General features: G+C 33.4%; 2 protein-coding genes across 2 annotated transcripts; one reads left to right on the top strand and one right to left on the bottom strand.

Annotated features, from left to right (window-relative positions):
- Positions 1-1,128: 1,128 nt before the first annotated feature.
- On the top strand, positions 1,129-12,876 carry LOC146899088 (putative LRR receptor-like serine/threonine-protein kinase At1g56130). The gene is made up of 24 exons (XM_085736793.1): positions 1,129-1,396; positions 4,778-4,967; positions 5,054-5,125; positions 5,457-5,528; positions 5,616-5,687; positions 5,808-5,879; positions 6,255-6,326; positions 6,416-6,487; positions 6,662-6,733; positions 6,816-6,887; positions 7,003-7,074; positions 7,420-7,491; positions 7,584-7,649; positions 7,778-7,843; positions 8,106-8,150; positions 9,116-9,180; positions 9,559-9,935; positions 10,050-10,248; positions 10,350-10,508; positions 10,635-10,753; positions 11,161-11,371; positions 11,488-11,716; positions 11,840-11,990; positions 12,290-12,876. Exons 1-24 carry the CDS (start codon positions 1,285-1,287, stop codon positions 12,674-12,676), a joined length of 3,096 nt encoding a protein of 1,031 aa, XP_085592919.1. The 5' UTR covers positions 1,129-1,284; the 3' UTR covers positions 12,677-12,876.
- Positions 12,877-19,379: 6,503 nt separating this feature from the next.
- On the bottom strand, positions 19,380-23,892 carry LOC146899087 (F-box/FBD/LRR-repeat protein At4g26340-like). The gene is made up of 5 exons (XM_085736792.1): positions 23,355-23,892; positions 21,780-22,227; positions 21,453-21,605; positions 20,992-21,270; positions 19,380-20,285 (listed from the first exon to the last, which is right to left on the bottom strand). The coding sequence occupies exons 1-4, from the start codon at positions 23,837-23,839 to the stop codon at positions 21,007-21,009; spliced, it is 1,350 nt and encodes a 449-aa protein (XP_085592918.1). The 5' UTR covers positions 23,840-23,892; the 3' UTR covers positions 19,380-20,285; positions 20,992-21,006.
- Positions 23,893-25,138: the final 1,246 nt, after the last annotated feature.

The following is a 25,138-nucleotide window of genomic DNA, read 5'->3' as shown; positions in this document are numbered from 1 at the left end:
GCGCAAGAAGGCAGCAGGGTGGGAAAAGTATATCTCTATTTCTCATCTTATTGTAGAAGTGACTCAAATTTTGATCGACATTATTTCTGACAATTCCAAATTTAATGGAAACATCACTATTTTGGCTCAGCATATTTAGAAGTTGTTAGAGTGAAGACGACATTTACAAATCAACCATCGTTGTGCGGAGGAAATGTGAGTGGTTATTGGGTTGCAAACTTTAACGTTCATATAGATCATTTGAATTTGTTTGTTATGGAGACTCATCCTAATCCTAATTAACTACATCAACTCCTCTTTGATGATATTGCTCTTTGCGTAAAGTGAAATAGAGGAAGGTGGTAAAATATTCAAAGTATAAATTCGAAGTCTTACTATCAAATTTCAACAAACAAATGTCACATGCAGTTATAATTGAATCTGAATATCATTTAATTAAATAAAAACAAATACATAGTTTTTTTTTTTGAAAGAAAACAAATACATAGTTGATTAGCCTAGTTGGTGGGGTAATCCATTTATTAATGTACGGTTTTATACAATATGAAAATGTCTCGACTTGCAATATGAAAATGTCTCAAACCAAAGGACACGCTTCAAATAAAGCCAACTTCACATTGGAAAAGCCTAGTGGGATCCTTTTTGACTAGGTCCTAAATATACGGTCGTGTGCCAAATTAAAATCAACGTAAACTTTTCACCAAGCTTATTATAATTATTAATTAATTAATTAAAATCAATATCAAAGACCATGACATCATGCAACTCAATTGGTAACTAATTGATTCATCGCAAAAGTTCAACTTCAATTGTTGATGTGATTAGTTTTTAAGTGGACGACTTCTAACTACCTCCGTATACATTCTTTGAATTTTAAAATCTATCTTAATTTTGATGAACATGTGGAACCCACTTAATTTTTTTTTTCTTCAAGTAGTTTGATGGTTAAAATTGACTTTTTTCAAGGTGAATAAGTGAAGTGTCTGGTATTTGAATCTCGATCTATACATATAACAATGCATGTTCCTATCAACTGAGGTATGTTCACGGGGCATTTAAACTTTATATCAGAAAAAGTAAAAAAAAAACATTGCACTATTTATATTTGAGGAAGACTAGCGTACATTTAGTTATCATTATTATTACTTATATTATATATGAATGAAATTACTAGTCATAGACGCCAACTTTGGCTCTACAATTAGTATTTAATCTACAAAAATCTCTGGTTCCTTTCTTTAGTATTGTTTACAAAATAGAAAGATTATTGTTTGAAGATTCACCATGAGACGGTGTATTTTTGGTTCTTCACTTGGTATTGTTCTTTGTGTCTTCATCTGTTTGCTTAACTTTGCACAAGCTCAAACTGCAAACGCTACTACAGATCCTTCTGAAGGTCAGTGATTTCCTTCATATATAAGTTTTCATAACAACACTTCATCTTTCACATATCATCTTGTTTTTTTGGTTACACATATATTAACTTGTTTGTGGAAGTGGGAAAGTCCCTTAAACTTTCTTAGCATCAGTTTTGTAGGGAATTATTTAGTGAAGCTCTTGATTTATAGATAGATTATAAAAAAAACTGTTATTACTTATTAGCATATAAAATCGTGAGAGCTTATATATATATATAGGGATTTGCTAGAACACACCCACTAGTTTTTATGTGGGAGTGTTTTAGCAAGCTACACCTTAAGGTGTATTTAACTACTTTTTAGTTATAACTTGCTAAAACACACCTTCTAAAAAATAAGTGGGTGTATCCTAGCAAATGCCTATAGGAGTTGCTAACATACACCCACTTATTTTTTAGAAGGTGTGTTTTAGCAACATCCACCTTAATGTGTATTTAACAACTTTTTAGTTATATCTTTGCTAAAACACACCTTAATAAAAACTAGTGGGTGTATCCTAGCAAACCCCATATATATATATATATATATATATATATATATATATATATATATATTAATTAGACCATTCTAAAATAGAATTAGGAGTTTTAACCTTTTTTTTTTCCTCCATATTTTCTTTTATTTAGCTTCCTATTTTTAATCTCATTTTTTCTTTTTCATTTTAGCATGTTAATCACATCTTAAACTTATGATTCTCTTTTATTTTGTTTTTCATTTAGTTGTATCCTCTTTTCCCTCTCACTATATGATATTTTTATTTTATTATTTATAGAAGAGAATATGCTTTTTTTCATTTCAGTTTCGTATTATTGATGGCATCTTATCTTATATATTTCATTGTTAAAGTTTTAATTGTACTTATCTAGCTTGTAGCTACCTAACACAAATAAGAGTCTATGGTTGACATTTTATATGTTCATTATTTGGAAAAAATTGTTGTTTACATTTTATAATTTTCTTAAAAACACCGTAAAATTACTCAAATGTCCCCAACGACAGTTAACTCTCATTCAACTCTTTTGTAGTTGCAGTGAACTGCCGTTCCAAATATATATAACTACATGTGCATAGAAAAAACTCCAACGGTACTAAAATGCCGTGGAAAATGAAATTTGATAATTATAATTGGCTGGGCATGTTTTCCTCTCATGGTGGCTATAAAATAAGGGGAATGAGAGGCAAAGTGTTGTAACGTCCATAACAGCAAGCCAAGTTAAAAACATGTGAAGGATGGTGGGGCTAAAGTCAACCAAGCAAGTCTCAAATATCAAAATTCTATAATGGGACCCATCATGGACAATAGGCAACAACTTGGTTTGTGTTGGGTGGAAAGTTAGTGAAAGACCAATAGGCAAATATCAAATTTTATGGTCCACGGCACTTCCTAAGTTAGTGAAAGACCAATAGGCAAATATCAAATTTTATGGTCCACGGCACTTCCTAAGTACCGTTGGAGTATATGTTAATATAGTCGTGGAACAGCAGCCGCCGCGAAAAAATCAAACGGTAATTAACTGTCGTTGAAAGTATTCAAGTAAACAACAATTTTCTTATTTGAAATCTGTTTTATTCGTAATTTTTTCACAGGGCTCGGCTCAAGCAACATAAGCAAGTTGATGCTATATTGACCCTTTTTTTTAAATACAAATTTTACTCTTTTCACTTCAAGAATTGCTCTTTAACACTTCAGAATTACCTTAATATCTCCATCGGCAGTTAACTGCTACCGAAGACATTAAGGTAATTTCGGGGTTTTTTTTTTATCGAAATAGATGAGATTCCATTAATAAGACGGTATAACCGATAAAACGGTTAAAACCACCAATCAAGTACAAATGAAGCTTTGGAGGATTAGTCCAAATATTACACTATCATTACAAATAAATACTAATACGTAAGAGAGACAATGGTAACTATCAAAGATGGATTTGGATTTCTTGCTGTTACAGCAAGACGCTGTAACAGATCAGGACCGTTCAATTTAAATCAATGGCTGAGATAATTCAACTGTGTTGAACTTGTATGCAATATGGACCATTCGATCTGATTTCAACAGCTGTGATTTGTTACAGCGTGAAACAATGTGCTTTTACTACAGCAGGAAATCCAAATACATCAAAGATATACCAAACCCCCAACTAAAATGAAGCCACTAAATGAAAGCTATAAAAACAACCAAGGCCTAAAGCAAAAGAGTTTTGATAGAAGACTAACAGTTCAAGTGTAAGATGGTTGCTTTTCTGACTTCCAGAAGTTCTTGATAACACATGGAAATGACCAAAAAACCCAGCAGTAGTTAACTACTGTCAGTTTTCTAGTTATAAGCCAGCGGTAATTAACTATCGCTGAAGGTATTTTAGACATTTCCATGTGTTATTAGGAACTTTTGGAAGTCAGAAAAGCAATTTTACAAGTGTAAAGTCCTTAAAGCAATTGTTTTGGCCTCAATTAATTGCATTTAGTCCCTTTTACTTGTGGACGGTTTCTTTTCCCACCCCCTTCTCACATGGCCCATCGTTTATTTATTTTTTAGATTTATCAATGACAAATATTATTTCTTTCGTACTTTTTTTTTATGTAACAATGACTAATAATTTAACAATGTCTCTTTTATTTTTATCATGACAATTATTTGCCCTAATTTTTTATATTTATAATGAATTTTTTTTAAGGGCCGCTATAATGACAAATATTTATCCATTATTTTTATATATTTATCAGTGATAAAATTCTCATAAAAAAACTTTAGTACATAAATGTCCCATGCGTTTTTATTAGTTACAAATATTAGTCCCGTGTTTTTTAATATTTGTCTAGTGTTTTCTTAATATTCATCAATCAATTGATAAAGAAGTGAACTCATGTGCAAATAGGTTAACTAACATTGACCTAGCATTTTCTTTTTTGTTTGATTCCCTTCCCTCCTTGATAGCACTAACCTAGAATACATAACCTAGGATCTAACATTGACTTAGAATTTTATTTTTTTGTATTTCTCTTTTTTTGGTTAATGAATTGGAAAATTTCATCATGCATTACTTTTATTTAAAATAATAATAATAATATTTTTCAATGACAAACATTTTTCCCGTGTTTTTATCATTCAATCATTAATAGCTGTGTTTTTTACTTTTTTATGTATCAATTACAAATAATTGTCTCATGTTTTTCTTTTTAGTGAATTTATTAAGAATAAGTTAATGCATTTGAAATGGTTTGCTTTAAGAAAGAAATCATTTGAATGGTTTCCTTTAAGAAAAAAAATTTCGGTTATGTTAAAATGTATGGAGATAGGAGATTTGAATTTGAATTTGAATTACTACCTTTGAAATATGAATGAAGTTGTGATGTGAATGCAGCAAGAGTTGTAAACTCAATCTTTAGCAAATGGGAGAAATCAGCAGACCAAACTCAATGGAACATAAGTGGCGAAATATGCAGTGGAAGAGCCATTGATAGCAGTACCACCATCGATGACACCACTTACAACCCATTCATCAAATGTGATTGTTCCTTTAACAACAAAACTAAATGCCGCATCACTGCATTGTATAACCTCTTTCTCTCAACTTGTTTTCTTTTCTTTTATTTTACTTACTATATTTAATTAATATAATCTCTTTCGAACGTAACAGGAAAGTTTATGCATTGGATGTGTTTGGTGAAATTCCACCAGAGCTATGGACTCTTACTTACCTCACCAATTTGTATGTTTTCTTCAATCCATTGTACTCGAGATCAAATGATGTAGTTATGACTGTCTGATCGAAATCAAATGATTAAGATCATATCAAATTTTCTTGTGATCTGGATGGTCACAGTCTCCCTAATTGCGTGATTTTGTCCAATTATATAGACTCAGGTTCTCTAGTGTCACAGAAGCAAGCACACACATTTCGACGAACTATGAGCAATATGACTAAAATGATTATATTGAGATTCTTGAGAATCCGTTTGTTATTTTCATATGTATGTATATTGGTTAAAATGTACCTACCATATTTTTTGCTATGCTAAGTTTCATGAATTTGCAAACAGGAACCTTGGCCAAAATTACTTGAATGGGTCTCTACCTCCGGCAATTGGAAATCTGACTCGTATGCAATACATGTAAAGCCATTGACTCAAGTTCATGACATTATGTATAGTTACTGTTAGGAAATATAATTTTCTAATGTTATTGTTTAATCGATTTAGGTCGATTGGCATAAATGCTTTGTCAGGAGAGCTTCCAAAGGAACTGGGAAATCTTACACAGTTGATAGTATTGTATGTTATCTAAAATTTGCTTCTTTTGTTTTTTGATTTGCTTTTGTTTTTTTCTAATGACGGTTATCGAGAATATATTTTTTTATAACAATTCAGATTTGTTATCCTCTAAATTTGCAGGGGTTTTGGGTCCAATAATTTCTCAGGACCTTTGCCATCTGAACTTGGGAAGCTGGTAAAACTAGAACAACTGTAAGTACTCACCCAGTCTTAACTTCCATATGTACTGTTTTTTTTAATGAAGTTTGAAGTTGTCATTTTCCATTTGTAAAAGTGATGCTACAATTGTTTGAATATTTTCTCCATTGAAATTGTATTTGAGTCCCACATTACCAAGGTTTCTAGCCTGTTGGATTTACACATGTGTTTGGGCACCCTCCTCTTATAAGCTAGGTTTTGTGAGTGAGATCCAAACCCATTTAACATGGTATCACAGCCGGGTTAAGGATTATAATGTGTAAATTGGACCCAACAGATTAGTAGTAAAACTCTGAAAATTCGTCTGAACATTAATATATCTTTTTGTGAATACAATGGGTATTAATTTCAAAGAATATTTCCTTGCAGCTACATGGATAGTTCTGGAATCAGTGGTCCTATTCCACCCACATTTGCAAGCCTTACGAATATGGCGACAGTGTAAGATACAGCCTATCCCTTCTATCTCGTGATAATAGATTTAAAAACTAGAACTTCTATGGTAAATATGGGTTTTCTGCTAATTTCAGATGGGCTTCAGACACAGAACTCACAGGCAGAATACCCGACTTCATAGGAAATTGGACTAAGCTTCAATCCTTGTAAGACAATCTTATTGGTTAATTTTTCCTTTTTAGTTTAAATTTATAAGGTGGATAGGTTTGGGAATAAACAATCATATAGTATTTGAAATATATTTTTTTTTATTGTTGTTTCCATATCTTGTACCAGAAGTATGTACTAACAGTTTCTGTAATTGATGTATGTTTTCATAGGAGGTTTCAGGGTAATTCATTTGAAGGTCCAATACCCTCATCATTATCCAATTTGACTTCTTTGACAGAGTTGTAAGTTTTGTCACTAGTTTCTTGTATTGTATGGTTGATATTGATTCATGAAACCTAATATATCATATGTACAATAATGTAGGAGAATAAGTGGTCTATCTAATAGGAGTTCATCATTGGAATTTGTAAGGAATATGAAGTCTATGACTATCTTGTAAGGATGCATCTCTACTGAATATAATGGCTACACTTTCCCGAGTAGAAATAAATCTTTAGTTGTGTTTTTTTTTTGCAAAAATAATCTAAACATTTGGTTATGATTGCTGCAGAGAATTGAGGAATAACAATATTTCTGGTTCATTTCCTTCCACCATAGGAGAACTTCAAAATTTGACCCTGCTGTGAGTATAACTTTTGTGTTTGAATTTAAATGCATTTGAATCCATCGGATAAAATTTGTTTTACTTTAGAACAAAATTTGAATTTAAATTCGTTTTGAAAATGTTGATGATGTGCTTTTCCACAACATCAACATTTTCAAAACGAATCAATGGGAAATTTTTCAGCCAAGTCGTTTCAATGCAGAGTTTAACATACTCATTATTGGATCGGCATAAACTCCAATTTTAACATCAATTTCAATATTTTCCTTTTCATATGATATTGTGATGCAGATAATTATCTGTTACTATATCTGTGTTTTATCTCAAAGTGGGATGATTTTATAGCTATGCTTGTTCTTGCAGAGACTTGAGTTTCAACAACATCTCAGGACAAATTCCTGGATCAATTTTCAATTTGAGTTCGCTCTCTTCCTTGTAATATTTCATTTCCTACGTAAATATATATTGATTTGGTGATATGCTATGATATGTGGTATAAATGATGTTTTGGTTTTATCTGTTTCCAGGTTTCTTGGAAATAACACACTTAGTGGCACTCTCCCTCAACAGAAAAGATCATCTCTTAACAACATGTGAGTAGGCCTGATTTTTTTGTATCAATTGGAAGAGTATTTTTACGAGAGAATGAGAGAAGTAAATCTGGAATCCCTTGGATCTTCATTTTCTGTCCTTCAATTCATTTGACTTAATATGTTTGCAGCGACTTGTCATACAATGATCTATCAGGAAGCTTCCCCTCTTGGATAAACGAACAAAATTTACAATTGTAAGTTTCATGGTCTAATACAATGATCTAATTTTCAAAAGTAACTCTCATTTTGGTAGTTCTTTTCACCGACAATAAGATTATGAATGTCTCTCTTCTTTTTAACAGTAAACTAGTTTATAAATTAGATCATAACCTGACTAAAGTTTTACTCTACATCTTTTATTCTGTAATTAGTTTTTTTTTCTCTTAATCTATTTATGCTTTCTTTATCATTTTTATGTGGGAAACTATTGTGATATTTTTTTGGCATGATGTGCAGGAATTTAGTAGCCAACAACTTGACAATAGAAAATTCAAATAGCAGGTAATAATTATACAATGCTGACTGTTTCAATAACTCTTAACTTTTTTGAATTTACTCTTATTTATAGGCAATAATGTGAATTTTGATCTTTCCCCAATCTTGTTACTCACCTTTTCAGTCATTCATTTCTTTTGATTTTTACAATCTTTCCTGAAAATGTAATATAGTATATGTAACTATGATTTGCTGCAATTGTGCACATAGTATCAACTATTGATTTGTACATCGATTGTTGACATAACTCATTTTACACTCTAAAATGATGTTCAAATTAGAGGTCCTGGATCTTAGTTTGAGAGGAACAATGACGAGGTTGTTATATAGACGGGCAGAGGCAGGAGAAACGATATCAAATTTGTATTATGGCTTGTTGGAGCCTTAGACTTATTCCCTAGCTATGGAGCCACAGATTTTATCTTAGTTGTATTTTAGACAATAACCAAGCCTTATCCCACTAAGTAGGGTCGGCTACATGGATCAAATTACGCCATAATGGTCTATCATAAACCATATTTCGATCCAACTCATTAATCTTTTTTTTTTTTTGAAGGAACTCATTAATCTTTATAACTACTTCATTCACAATTATTTTACAAAATTCATATGAAAATTTATCACTGTTAGTGAAGAACTACTGTTACAATAGTTTGCTACCTCAACTTCTACTGTCATTTTACAATTTGGAATGTATAATTTCTGGGAAATGAATGTAATAATTTGGGGTCTAAAATCTGTTTGCAGTGAAATACTTATAAATTAGATTTGCGTTTTTTTTTTTTTTTCTTCTTGGAAAATTCAACTCAGGCATCAACTTTTACCTACAACATTAATTATAGCATGTACTGATTATTCTTCATTTTGACCAAAAACTGTATCCAAATAGTTGATATTTTTTTATGATTTAATTATCAATCTGGTTAAAGTCATATGAATTTTATGGTCTGACGCATAATTTTGTTTTGCAGTGGTTTGCCTACTGGGCTCAACTGTCTTCAGAAAAATTTTCCATGCAACCGTGGTGCTGCAAGATGTAAGTTTGATTATAAGCTTGTTTTTCTTGTGAGACAGTGAAATGGAGACGAAAGGATAATCTCAAATCAATTGTTCGAATCATGACGATGAAAATTATTACTGAGACAGTGAAAAATTACTGCTCAACAAACAGAAATATAACTCTAGAGTAGTAGAAATACAGAAAAATGCATAAACTGATACAAAGAGCTTACATTTATTTGTCTTGTCTAAATATACTTAAACTTCGAAAACAAATTCGAACAACTTTTATTGGACTCAGGTCTACTTTCTCTGCACTAAATGACACTGTAATTTTGTAAGGCTTTAGCTTAAGTTAATTTTATGAATTAAACCACATTTTCGACCATTGATAAATCTATAATCTGTTGTGCAGATTCTCACTTTGCGATCAAGTGTGGTGGTCCCCAAATTCGAACTACAGATGGAATTGTGTATGAAACGGACAATGAGACACTTGGTCCTGCTACATACTTTGTTACTGATACAAATAGATGGGCAGTTAGTAATGTTGGGACATTTACCGGGAGCAACAATCCTCTGTTCAAAAGTTTTGTTTCGAATCAGTTCACTGGTTCTGTGAACTCGGAGCTTTTTCAATCTGCTCGTCTCTCTGCATCATCATTAAGATATTACGGTTTGGGATTGGAAAATGGTTTTTATAACATAACCCTCCAATTTGCGGAAACAGCTATTCTGGATTCTACCACATGGAAAAGCCTCGGGAGACGGGTCTTTGACATTTATATCCAGGTATTTTTGTTGTTGAAATCTCACAATGACTAGAGATATACTCAATGAAGTCCTTATGTGGCTAAGGGAATCTTCACATTGTCTAGTTTCCATGTTTTCGGTTTTAAATTTCAGGGGACTCGTGTTTTGAAGGATTTTGACATACAAAGAGAAGCTGGAGGTGTCTCCTACAGAGCTGTTCAAAAACAATTTAGGTTTGAAGTTAAAGAAAATTATGTCGAGGTCCATCTTTTTTGGGCGGGAAAAGGAACTTGTTGCATACCTGCCCAAGGTACTTATGGACCCTTGATTCAAGCCATCAGTGCTACCCCAGGTAAAACTTCTAAAAAGATTATACACCTCAAATATACTTGTCACAACATATAATATTTTCTCTGAAATTATTATAAAATTTTGTCATTCAATTTTGTATAGATTTCATACCTACTGTCAGTAACAAACCTCCGAGCAGTAAAAAGAATAGAGCAGGTCTAATCATAGGAATTGTTGTTGGTGTTGGAGTTGTATGCTTTCTAGCAGTTTTTGCCATTTTCTATATCAACCGGAGAAGAAAACTCTACGATGATGATGAAGGTAATGAAATTTTATCAATATATTGTATAGTTTTGTTGCTTGGTTAATTAAATTGTGTGCGTGCGCTTCTCTACTGCTTGGTTTCTTAGTCCATATCTTTCTAAACTATGAGTTTAATTTTTGCAGACCTTTTAGGCATTGATACAATGCCAAACACTTTCAGCTACTCTGAGTTGAAAAATGCTACAAGTGACTTTAATCGTGACAATAAACTTGGAGAAGGAGGTTTTGGACCTGTTTATAAGGCGAGTATTTGTTGTCTCTGTATAAGATATTATGATAACATGCTACTACATGATATCATTGTCAATACTTCTTCAAAAAAATTAACTCATTATAATTACCATCTTTAGGATTACTTTTAATTTTTGGACGGTTATAATTCAAGCTCACAGAAGTTAATTGTTGAGTGTTTAAGTTAACTGATTTCAAGTAATTATCTTTTTATTTATAATATTGTTCTTAACTAATAACGATATACTTTCTAAAGCTTCTCCCAACCTCCAAGAATTTGCTCTGCCATTGATAGTAGTTGTATTTTGGTTGTGAACTCTTATTTTAACTTTTAATATATATGAAACACTTTAGCCTAATATCGAACTTAATTTGTTTATTTATGGAATTAGTTTTTTTTTTCTTTTTGTCCTCGCAGGGGATACTTAACGATGGAAGAGATGTGGCTGTGAAACAATTATCTATAGGATCCCATCAAGGAAAGAGTCAATTCGTAGCTGAGATTGCTACTATATCTGCTGTGCAACACCGTAATCTTGTCAAATTATACGGATGTTGTATTGAAGGGAGTAAAAGACTACTTGTCTATGAGTATTTAGTAAATAAGAGTCTTGATCAAGCATTGTTTGGTATGAGAATACGATAATTTTCTTCCATGTCTGTGTTTTCTTTTATGTATTGATGCTTATTTGCTTTTTCTTTTCTCTTGTTTATAATTAAGGACATTGTTGTCTTGTTTGAGCAGGAAATGTTTTATTCCTAAATTGGTCAACCCGCTATGATATATGTATGGGTGTTGCAAGAGGTTTGACATATTTACATGAGGAGTCGCGGCTCCGAATTGTACACCGTGATGTGAAGGCTAGTAATATTCTACTCGATTCTGAGCTTGTCCCAAAAATATCTGACTTTGGATTGGCTAAATTATATGATGATAAAAAAACGCATATAAGCACCCGCGTTGCCGGGACAATGTAAGTCATTAACACTTGGTCATTTTTGTTGTTTCATGATTTTATCAATATTTTATTTGATTTGCATATATTTTGTTTCAAATTTTACTAAATTGTCAATGTGCTGTAAAACTCATGATGAAGTGGATATCTTGCACCGGAGTATGCCATGCGCGGACACCTTACAGAGAAAGCAGATGTTTTTTCCTTTGGTGTTGTGGCTCTTGAGTTGGTTAGTGGGAGGCCAAATTCTGATTCAACTTTGGAAGGAGAGAAGATGTATCTTCTAGAATGGGTATGCATGCTGCTCTTTGCCACATCTCGTAACTACCTTACTTTGTCTATGAAGTCCATACAATCTGTTTCTTCAAACATAAGATTATCGTAGTCACACGCTTCAACATCCAAAGATAAAAACTTTTATCCATGTCCTAACCTCCTTTGTATAAGGCCTCAAATTCTCGTTGAATATAAAATATCGTGCTTTCGTTAGGGTTAAATAGGCCATGATTCTGTCCAAGAACTGATTTAGTTTATGTTTTCTCTTGTTTATCGCTTTCAGACATAACTTAATGTTATTTTTGCTTTGTTTAGGCTTGGCAGCTTCATGAAAGGAAGTCTATAAATGAACTGATAGATCCTAGACTATCAGAATTCAACATGGAAGAAGTCGAACGCCTTGTGGGAATAGGATTGTTGTGCACTCAGACATCACCAAATTTACGACCATCGATGTCACGTGTAGTAGCAATGCTTTCAGGAGATATTGAAGTGGGCACTGTAACATCTAGGCCTGGATACTTGACTGACTGGAAATTTGACGACGTTAGCAGCATTATGACTGACGTTTCAGCGAAGGGACTAGATACAAGTAATTACAATTCAACAGCGAGTACAAGCATAGTTGGTGGTGCAGAGGTTCATTCACCAAATGATCCTTCTAAAGCCATCCTTCATGACACTCTTAGAGAGGGTAGGTAAAAATGTGTATATTATTCCTGAGTGGTCTTGACCAAATGTACAAACAAACAATAATAATGTATTGTGCTCCAAATTTTTGTTCCTATTTTTTGCCATGTTGATTTGTAATGTAAGTACACTACACCATCTTCTATGACCTGCCAATTGTTAGTTACAAATACCTGCTAATGTACATTGAAACAATGGTATTCTTCATATAATTTTTTTCTCGTGTAACAATGGTATTAATGAGAAATTGTGTTCAGTCATTGTCATAAAATTGCCATAAAAAAGAAAAGAAAACGGTTGATGTTGCCTTACTAATTACCAATGTATAGAAATGTGCTGTGGATAAGCATATAGTATTGACTATTAGTTAGATTTCGCTTTATATATATCAATAATTACTTACACGTGAATAGAAGGCAAACGGACAACAAGTTGCGCCTCTAAGCCTTTTTTACCATCGAATTGCAGATTGTTGGTGTATTCTGCATTGTGCTTCATCAGAACAGCTGAAAACTTATCGTTCTTGTATTTTTGTTTCAGTGGCATTTAAATTATCCAGAAGGAAGATGACTATTCTATTCTATATATCAGATTATGTTTTCTCATTGTCACTCTTCCTTATGAAAAAAATGTGGCTCCAACAAACAAATGATCAAATAGTCAAAATCAATTTCCTCGACAAAAAAATACAACCGCTTTGTCAATCGCGGATAAACACACGCTCGTTTATTTGAGCCACGTTGCACTTTTACTAAACTTGGTTACCGGCTAACTGGTTCTCTAAGTTGAATTTATTACATTTTTTTTTCATTTGGAAAATTACTTCTGCACATCAAACTTTAAACCTTCCACCTCCTTCCTTTTTTCTTACTCAGGGACCTTTCACCATCTTCCTTAAGCTTTCCCCTTTGTCCATGACCAACCTGGAAGCATCCTTTTGCAAAAAGACCACCATGATAACTTCAATCTCCACCACTCATTAACAGCGACGAGCCTCACCGCCAACATCTTCTCTGCCTCCGTGACCAAGCTGTCTAACAACTTCGTCGGCGAAAAACCTTCGGTCCTCACCATAACCATTCCAACAGTCAACACCTCTTCCACATCCTTATACCTAGCAACCAGAAATCCAGAGTGTCTCCGATTAAACTTTATAGAAATGCAAATGATCAAAATTGCTAAAATGAACATAGTATAGCAGTTGCTATGAATGATCAGATTTATTAATTGAAATATGAAAATAATAAGGATCTAGATCCAGCCAAATATGTAGATATCATGGAGTTTTGATTGATTCACAGTTTTATATGATGCAATAGTCCAATGGTGCAAAATATATGATAGAAAGTTATAACTCACATGATCATGATCATGTATTAGGTGACTATGTAATTAGTAATTTGGTACGCCAATTAATGATGTACTATTGTCATAATATGAAGTTGATGAATTTATGAAGTTGATCAGTCGTCATAATATGAAAAGTTATAGATGTACTACTATCTACTATAAGCAGCATAATGTGATAACAGATTTACCACTCAAAAAATTTTAAACACAATCAATAACTCTAAGTACAGACATTTGCAATGGACCACATTCCATGATCCCAAATCACATGAAATCTCCACTCTCAATCTCATCCATCCAACAGCCACAAGATCACTCAAATCATAGAGCAACTAATATGAAGAATTTGAATCACATCTACCTCCTCTCGGTTTCAATTAGCTCTATTAGGAAATTAATCATGGTTGGTAATAAGAAGAAAAATATATATGTGTGACTTTTTCTATATAAGGACCTATATGTCTACTAGTACAACTTTGCCTTTTTTCTTTCAATAAAGCATTAGCTTTGATAAAGCATACACCACGTACTCCCGTAAAAGATTACAACAATTATATTTGAACATCTTATGTTCATACATTCATTTAATATCTCATCTTATTTTTATCTCTAACTTTCTATCATATCTTTGATCTATCATATATATTGCTCAAAAAAAAAAATTAAATTATAAAGGTTTTCAACCACCGTAATAAAGTATTATGTTCAACTAAACATTAAAATACAAAATAAACTTGCAAAATTGTAAGTTTCTTAAGTCTTAATCATCCAAAAAGACAAGTTTCACAAGTTCCTAAAGTTGTTAATAAAACTATCAAAAAAAAAAAAAAAATTAGACTTACATTCCGATTTTACTCGAGTTTACCCGAGTTTGACCGAGTTAACTCGGGTAAAACTCCTCAAACATTCCGATTTTACCAGAAATCGAGTTTACCTCCGAGTTGACACGATTTTGATACCTAAAAACGTAAACTCGGCAAGTTAACACTCGATTTGTGGAACATTGAGTATGATCACCCTATATCACCTCAAGTGTTTTTAGACAATTATCATGCTTCCTAGATCTTGTTCAAACTTATAGTTCTAACATCAACTTCCGCCCTTCGATGCTTCGATTGATGCCTAAAATATTTTTTAAACACAATATGATTAAATTAGATACTCTGAAACTCCATTAAAAAAAAAAAAAACAGAGAGAGAATTGAAATTATAGAAAGTCTTTCATTGGTTTACTTTCCATAATTCCAATACAAGAAGAATTTAGTCCCTCATCGCAGTGATTAGAAAAACAAAAATAAAAAGAAGATAAGAAATAAAGAAACTTAGTTTTATTAAAATTGCAAGAACAAGAATACAAGACTTTTTTATGTGTGTAAGATAATGAGAAAAGCCTAGATTACAAACCAATAGGCCATAATTTTGTGTATCATTATCCACAAAGGCATAAGTGATGATTATTACATGAAACTATTAGAAAATAAAACATGTAACCGACGAAAATTAATCAGACAGGCCTGTATGGCTTCATGTAATGCTTTCAACTTTGTGATTTTCCATTTTCTTTGAGTTTTGGAAACAGTATATGATCCTTTCGATACAAAATTGGGTTGTTTCTCTTTGATTTTCCTCTATATTTGCATTGAAAGAAGTCTTTTACCAGCGACGAAGCTAGCGATAATTCTATGAGGTGGCCACATATAATTTTTTTTTGAACTAATCTAATGCAGTAGGCAAAAAAATTCACAATAACTATTACTTATATAAAATGTTCTTAATAAAATATACACTTGATTCAACAAGAACGGATTATACCAAAAGATGCGGCAATAAACTATTTTGTACCAAAAAAGCCACATTAGAATAGCGTATTGTACCCAAAAAACTACAACAAAAGAAATAAAGACTAATAGTAGCTATTTATGAAAATTGAACTCGACGGCCCTTCAAAGACTCAAATTCATCCATAATTGTATCATTTGTATCAATTCTTTTAAAGAAGTTGTCAATAGTTTTCATTTTACTCATACCTAAAATAATAGATCAAATAAACATAAGAATTTTTGTTGTTTAAATCAAATATCACAACAACAAAAAAAACATAAGAACCGGAAGTAAAATTATACAGTATAACACAAATTGTTTTAACCTAATTTGTTTTTCCTAACCTAAAACATAAAAAGTTATAAAAAAACTAACTATAGAAACATAGTAACCATAAAAACTAACTAAATTTTAGCGGCTTGTGTTGCTATCGCTAAATTCCAAAGCAAAACATAAAAAATTGATTTCAAACTAAATGAGATTATTGTGAAATGTGAATTGAGATCATACTTGATAACCTGGGTGAATTGAGAATCTAATTAATGTTGCTTGTTGTTAACCTGTTAATTTTAGGTCACCATGGCACCGCACATATTGTTTGTTTGTCTCTCTCGTGTGTACTGTGTAATTGTGTTGCGTGGGGATCCCGTGTTGTGTGTTGTGTTGTGATCTGAAGAGTTAAAAAGCCAATTTACCTTGTTTTTTAATTAATAATAATTGTGTGGTGGACTGTGGGTATGTGCCCACTTTTGTATTATTTTACTGTTAGATAAACTATAAAGATTATTATTATTTATCTCTTTTGGGTGTTAATCTTCCGATTCCTATACGAGACGATTAAATAATTTGAAGTTCAACCAGAAGTTAAATAAAGATAGAAAAAAATTAGTTCACTTAAAATAAAACTTGGGGTAGCTAAATATATATTATTAGGGGTAGCTAAATATAAAAATATACCTACTCACTCAAAAAAATATTTTTTTTTGGGGTAGCAAGGGCTACCCCTCTCTTATACTACCATTCGCCTCTGTCTTTTACTATCATAATTAACTAGCTCCTTTGACATCAATAATTCATAAAATGCATATTTTTCAGTCCCTTTCCGTTATTTCTTTGTATTCTCTTGATCTTATTCAACAATTGTAAAATAAAAGAAAAATTATTAATTTAATAAATAAACTATGAGTATAAAATTCGTATAAACATACGTTAACACAAGATTATGTTATTTTGACGCCTATCAAACTCTCACAAACTAAGTTTCAAGAATTTCCATGTGTCTAACAAACATGCCTTCCAACACATATATCCTTATTCGAACTGACAATACATACATACATACATACTTTTTCTGCACATCTATTAAAGGCAAAAAGGACAAAAAAAAAAAAAAAGGTTTTGAATTTTCAAAAAGAATGAGATTGATTCAACTGGTGTTTGGAATCATTCAACCAGAGTTAAAAGGTTGAGTAGATCTAGATAGAGAAATGATATTTGAATAACCATTTTTTGACAATTTTTGTGACAACTTTTTCTCTCATACTCAGATCATGTTTTTACGTTTTCTCTCTATTACTTTGGTTTTTGTACCAATCCCTCATTTTCTTTGTAAAATTTTGGTTGTCACAAAAGCTGTGATAAAAATAGATGTTCAAATAACACAACTCATCTAGATAACATCTTTTGTTTTATGACTTGATTTTTACTGTTAAAAGGTTCATCCGATTATTTTCATCATTTATATTCTTAAAGTTTTGATTAATGATTAACCATCGTTAAATTAAGGCTTAATAGCAGTTTTCGCCTAACTAACTTTTACGAAGTTGCGATTTTGGCCCCTAAGAAAAAAAAACTATAAAACCGTCCCCTAAGTTTTGCAACTGTAGCAGTTTTGGCCCCCGAAGGCCAATTTTTAGTAAAAAAAATAACACGTGGCACCTCACTTAGGGTGCCACGTCAACGTAGACCGAGTCAAAATTGGCCGTGGGGGCCAAAACTGTCACAGGTGCAAAACTCAGGGGACGGTTTTGTAGTTTTTTTCTTGGGGGGGGGGGGGGGGGGGGGGGGGAAATCGCACCTTTTGAAAAAGTTAGGGGGCTAAAATTGCTACTAAGTCTTAAATTAATCTACTTGTGAAACCAAGTTTCAATTTATGAACGCTTGAATAAATCTCCGTAGCCTTAATTTGTTTTAAGTCCAGTTTTAATATGCTTAATTTTGATCATTTCTATCAAACAAATGGAAACGCTTTGTTCAATTAACCGGAAAAACTATTCGGCGGTAAAAGCGGTCCTTGACTTCAAAATTTGATCTTACCGAATTAATCACCGTAACATAACCTATCCAATGTGAAACAAATATATTCAGATAGATTCAAAGAAGTTACCATACAAGAACAAATTATTAATATCTTCATCATCTTTATTAAAGGTTGTCTTGTGTCTTTATTAAAGGTTATCATGTGTTTGGGGTACAACTCCTAATATTTCACTATTGCATCACGATTATCAATGATTGTATGATAGAGAAATATTCATACCTGTGATGCAATTGTGAAATATCAGCGGTTGTACTCAAACACATGATAACCTTTAACAAAGACACAAGACAACCTTGAATAAAATGATAAAGATTTATTTGATAAGATCAAATTCTTTTTGTCCTTTTTCCTTTAATAGATGTGCAGAAAAAGTACGTATATATGTATGTGTTGTTAGTTCGAATAAACACATATGTGTGTTGGAAGGCATGTGAGTGGGTCTCAGGTAGCATGCATGTGTGTTGGGTACATGGAGTTATGCGTTGAGAATAAGAGTCATGTGTGTTTAAAGTGGAAGACCAGAAAGGTGGTGCAAAAAATGAACTTCAACGCATGGTGCGGTTAAAGGACTCTTGTGTTTTGAGTGTCTGTGTTGAGGTGTAACAGGGTGGTTTAATTGTGTTTTCTATTAAAGGACTAATTATAGAATGAACATAGATTGATAAAAGATGAATGAAAGAGTATAATGGTGAGTTATTTATAAGAGTGAGTTAGTCTAACTAACTTCGAACTACCTAACCAACCAACTAACCATAATTTATCTATCAACTAACTATGGTTTATTCACTATACTCTAATAGTATCACATCACATTGGATGCTTGGACTCTTCATGTCCGATAAATTTCAAGGTGTACTCTTTTTCTAATCAAACAGTCTAACCAAACACAATCGACCCTTTTTTTCATAGCCACTCACTTCATTCCTTTGTTGGCTATATATACATCTCTCTCCCATCAAACCAATCCACCCTTTTTCTTCAACATCAAAGCTCTGAATATCATCTTCTCTCTCAAGCTCATTACCTCTTCTTCAACCAATTTCACTTATTCATATATAGTAAGAATAACTCCAAATTTGAGAATATCATCTACATTCTATATAAAGTTAATTATATTGTGCATTTGTATGGTTTTTATTGGTGACTACTTTGCTTAAATAAGGACTTAAAGTTTGTAGCAAGTAGCAACATAATTAAAGTAATACTCAACAGTAGAGATCTAGATTGGAGAATGAACCATTGTTTTTTTGCAATCATATAGCTTTGAACTAGTGAAGTTTACAGCATAATAAAATTACAAGCTTTGATAATTTTGGCCTTAAAAGCCTTGAGAAACATTTGTCTGTTAAACAGTGACCTTTGAACGAATACAAACTTCTAAGAAGAAGCATAGCTATATTCCCCAACATTTATAGAATGAAGGGAAGTTCTCAGCAATAACAAGAACCACATCTTTGGCGTATTGATACTTATCGACCAGGTATTGAGAATATGCAAGGTAGGCTAACAATACAAACCGACAATCCAATATTTGGCCACCAAGGAGAGTGAAGGTTTTGCGATCAAGAAGAGTCCTTGGGGCATCCCTACCAAGGACACAATACCCAGCACCAGTATGAGAGATAATAGGGAAAGGAGGAATGTGGGGCTGCAAATGGAAATGGTTTTCTTGGAATTGTGTTTGGTCACATATTTTGGGAGTCAATTCTTCCACAACATTCTCAAAGGCCAAAATACTTCAACCATATAAGCCACAGATAATAAATGATAATATTTGACCAAATTATCTCAACTAACGAAGTTGATATCGTTTTGATACATATACCGACTGGTGGGAACTTTAAGAAAATGATTTGGAAGTCCATATGTATAGGTGAGACAAAGACAGTAATTAAAGACTTTTCTCTGTTCACTAACTATTTCACTAAGCCAGCTTGCAGTAATGGTTTGTGAACTATAATCAAGCCTTGTGTACTAAGTTGTGATATTAACATACCAAACTACGAGTAATTTTCCAAAAGACTATGGGATTTCAATGGAAAATGCATTGTCCTCTTTTTAGCAAAGCGCCAAGCATCCGATCAAACATGATTTTGCCAACTTCAAACATCACGGCATTGCAAATGCAAACTGCCAAACATAAAGCAAAAAAGTTATTCAAATCTCATTAAGTTTAGTACCAACAATGGAAACTAGATAAGCAGAATTTACATATGTCTAATCGATGCTGCTATATTGTGCTACTAATAATTAATGTCCCTGGTTAAATAAGGCTCTTCAAATTATGCCATTTAACATTAAATAACAATTCAAATCTGTAAGGGTATCTAAAAACAAAAACTAAAGGAATTTAAGAATGGCAGTAACATGCGAAAGATGATGGTTGCTCTGTTAAAGAAAACGTTGGCCGCAAACTTCAAAACAGTTAATTACATTTCTCAGTACACAAATCTGAATTTGAAAGAGTTCACAGAAAATATCTTGTGTGAACTTTGTACTCTAAATTTGAAAGAGTTGGTTAACATCAAAACTGGTTGACTACTTTTACTACGAAGACTGAACAGCTGCATGAAAATATTATGTGTCCTTCAATGTTACAGTTACAAAACTCAATTCCATTAGCTAAGCATGAAAATCACTAGATCAAAGAAAATTTAGGAACTTCCAGGGTATGGTATTATGTCTTTCCACTCCAATATAATTGAAATCGGAATGTGGTGACACATATCTAAACAAGATATAGCTACTAATTGTGCAAACTAAACACAATGTTAGTCATCTTTGATTTGATGCAATACTAAGATAGAGAAAATGGATTGAGGGAGATAAATCACACCTTAGGAGAAACAACTCAATCAAATGTAAGTTGGCATGTTGTAGAAGCCCTTGGCACATTAGATAACGTTTTGACAACGGAGTACTTCTTCTCTAGGTCCAAGGATCTAACAGCAATATTCATTGTTTTTAAAACAAGTCCTTTTTGCAAAACATACTCGACAAATGACACCTCATCTGGAAATCCTCGAAGTCCTTTAAATTGAACAAAGGTCAGGTGGGATACGAGACAGTTAGGAACCCTTGTTTGTGGAGCCCATCCTAATATTGGTAATTGTTGCTGTAGGCAACAAATGACTTGAATAAGATGCAATATTCATAGTAATGAATTAATCATGTTATATATTAAGTGGTGTATTGTGCAATAAGATACAACTTCTAATTCGTGTAATCTATTTCATAAAAATTGGTTGATTTCACATCAAAGTTATATAGAGCAGATTAAGCTTCGATTATACAAACCTTGTCGTTCTGAATTACAAGAACTTGCAGCATAGGACATTTCTGAAGCAAGCTGAGCAGAGAATTGGAGTTAAACGAGAGAAGAGTGAGCTCTAGACGTATCAAATAGTGAAATTCTTGAAAAAGTAGATTGTGGGGTTCACCAAGCAGCCACTGTTTGTACACGACACCAACTACTAATTAGTGCAAAAATATATCTATCTATATATAAATAAATCATGATTAATAGAGTTAAAGTTAGTTAATAGTTTATTAATAGGTAGTTACCAACTTACTCTCTCTACAAATGATGACATAAACATAAAATAACTTAAGAAAAGACTTAACCTGGGCTGTTGAATGACTCAACACTAAATGTTTAGTCCCAGAGAGAGCGCCAAGGAGATTGTGTAAAGCAACGAAGGAACCAAGCGATTGGGGAAAGACATCAAGATATGCTTCCACCACATTGTGCAAGTTATACATGCTGAAAACTTGGCCGAATGTGATTCCGGTAACATTAAGGTACTCAAGATTCGGTGCATTTATTTCAAGGTAAGCCCCAACAACATTTGCTACGGTGATTTTAAGCCTTTTCAAGGAAGGTGGGATGCAAACTTTGTCTAAGCTTTGCGGAGAAAAGCCAAGATTCAGAGATTCTATATTTGGGCAGCCACAGAGGAGTGCATTCACGGAAGGTACTTCCATATGACCAATGTTGATTAGCAGCATCTTTAGTGAAGGTAAACTAATCACCGTAGAGTGTTGGATGTTTACACGAATTTCACCACAGAGACTGAGGAACAAATAATTAAATGTTATATCACAATTCAGAAACCAAAAAAAATCAAATATAATAGTTTTTGTTCTTGGAATTTCTTGTTTAATTTTAGGCCTCTAAAATTTGTTCATATCGAAAGTATAATTAATGTTTCAGTCCTTGTGTAACCAACATCAAAAGAACTACAATTACATATTCTACCTATTATAAAAATGAATTTCAAACTTTTGGTTTGAATGGCAAATAATGAGTACAAACATATACAAATAATGAGTACAACAAGTACTCAAGCCAAGTGATAACAAAACCAAAAGATCCCTCCCACAGTAAAGCAAGAGCAAAAATTAAAACAACACTAGAAATGGCCACATAAACTTGTTGTTTTGTCTCAGTAAGTGGTTTGGTTCGTGGATCAGCTATCCTGTTGGCAGTCGGATTCAAAGACATTCGTGAAAGTTCAAGTTCATATGAACTCGTGTCTGCTTGCTATTACTCATGTTCATTCATGCACTGTTCTTTTTTTGCAATTTAGTTTCGGGCTCGTACGCAGGCTCGCTAGATTGTACTGGCCATGCATGTATATTCCTTGTTTTTTGTAACCCTTTGGACTGAACTGTGTTATCATTTGGGGGTTTTCTGTTCTTTTTAGTTCACTGGGTCGACTTGATGTCCCCCGATTTTATGTAACTTTTTTATCTTAATCTATCAGGGTATACAACTTCATCTGCATCCCATTTGCTTAAAAAAAAAAATAATCACCCAACCCTGCTGAGCAAGAGGAAGACTACGAACAGAACCCTTGTCATGTCAACCAACTCCTGTACAAATTTGCCACATGACATTATCTATTCAACACATAATGGGTTCATCATCCGATGTGTAACCAAAATGTTTTCCTAACTAAAACCACGTCCAACAAATGAATTTAACCATATCACCAATTAGAGCACCTACGTCTCCAGCACAAAAAGATGTGGGCATTTCGTGATCTTCACAAGGACCACACAACAATTCCCCGAACTAATAAGAAACCTAACCTCTCATTTTTTCCGCACCTAAGTCCAATAGAATACTAAGAAGACTCGCTAATCAATTTCAAATTCGGCATTTCAGATTATTTCAGAATGTGTATACAATCATACCTGAGCGAAATGAGGTTGGCTGAAGTGAATAGCGTTTTCGGGAGCTTGAAATCAGAACCATCAAAGTCAGCGAAAAGAGTAAGGTTAAGTTCTTCAAGATGGGGCCCAATGGCAGCACGAACCCAATTATCAACAGAATATTCACGAAACTGATAATCATCACGAGTGGAGTGAGCACAATCGAGAGTCATCTTTCTAATGGCGCAAGGGTTACGGAGAAGAACGAGGAAGATGCTGTTAACGAAAAGGGCGAAGGATTTAAAACGTTCGGACTGATGGGTGTAAGGGATGAAAGATAAGTGGGAGTTGTCGGAGAAGTTGAGAGCGGATAGATGCTTCCAAAGGTGGCGCCATCGACGAGATAGACGGCCGGTTGCAACGGCGGTTTTGGTTGGAAGGAGTGATAGGATGTGGTTCAGTAAACCGTCTGGTAAATTACTGATTCGGTCTTCACCACCCGCTTTTCGTTTGGATTCCTCCGCCATTGCTTTTGCGAAACCCTACGCCACACACCTTTGCTCAGTTACTTGCTAGCTCTAGCTTTTTGTTTTCACCAAGACTTGTATTAACGAACGAGCTTTTTTTTTTTTTTTTTTACAGAAAGAGAATTATATCATTTCATTAAAAATAAGATGTAATACATGTTGGAATATCACCAAAGACCTCGAAGCTAGTACTAGATGTGGCTGCCTTAGCTAAAGTGTGAGCAACCTCATTCGCTTGCCTCCTAATAAACTCGACATGAGAGTTTGGTAAATAGGTGTTACAGAAATGGATACTGCTCTCCATAATGGATCCAAATTCGGTGACATCTCCACGACCTTTGTTGAAATAATCAGCTACTCTTTTTAGAGTCAACCTCGAAATCAACATTTGTGAGTTGAAGTTCATGTATCCACCGAACTGCGTGGTTCAGACCCAGAGCCTCCCCCACATCAATAGAACAAGCTGGAGAGGAGCAAATGGTTTTAGAGCGGACATGATTCTCGTCTGAGTCTCGAATGCATATTCCAAAACCTACTTTGTTAGTGTTATTTGGAAAAGATGCATCAACATTGCATTTGTATCTACCCCTGCTCGGTTTCCTCCATCTGAAGTTTATATCCTCATTATGGTTAGATGAGCTCGGATTGGAAGATGAATTGTCTTGCCTTATAGGAGCTTGCTTACAATTAGCATTTCTCCATCCTTTTAAGAGATGTCTAGCTCTTTCCAGAATGGTACTTGTTGAATCTGTCACTTGTTGCCAAAGTTTCAGATTCCTAGCTTTCCATATACTCCACATTATGGTAACAATCTTCTCAATTTGAGCTGCCGGCAGTCTTTGCAACAAATTGAAAATAATATTGGGAACATTATCAAACTGATTCAGGAATGGGGAGATTAAATGCCAAATATTTGCTGTTTGCCAGGTATCAACTGCTGTCGGGAAGTGAAAGAAAAGATGATAACTATCTTCATGGGGGTCTTCACACCTAACACATTCTGAGACACAATTGACACCCCTGCTACGTAGCTTCACACGAGTCGGAAAACAGTCTCTACAAATCCTCCACACCAAATTCTTCACTTTGGGGGGAACTTTTAGTCTCCAAATGCCACTCCAATACCCAGGCTTGCGCAAGTGATCATTGTTTATAACCTCTTCAATGCAAATGCGATATGCACTTTTAACTGAGTAGTGCCCATTTTTCTCCTCCTTCCAAATGAGCTTATCATTCTGAACCTGATGATATAGAGGAGTATTCAAGATATTCTGTGCTGTTTCTATCGCAAATAGTTGA

Source organism: Medicago sativa, chromosome 8, assembly GCF_051527215.1.
Source record: "Medicago sativa cultivar Bolivia chromosome 8, Bolivia_mono, whole genome shotgun sequence".
In the NCBI taxonomy this organism is placed as follows: domain Eukaryota; kingdom Viridiplantae; phylum Streptophyta; class Magnoliopsida; order Fabales; family Fabaceae; genus Medicago; species Medicago sativa.
The sequence above is the reverse complement of the archived record's forward strand: the minus strand, read 5'-3'. Positions and strand labels throughout refer to the sequence as shown.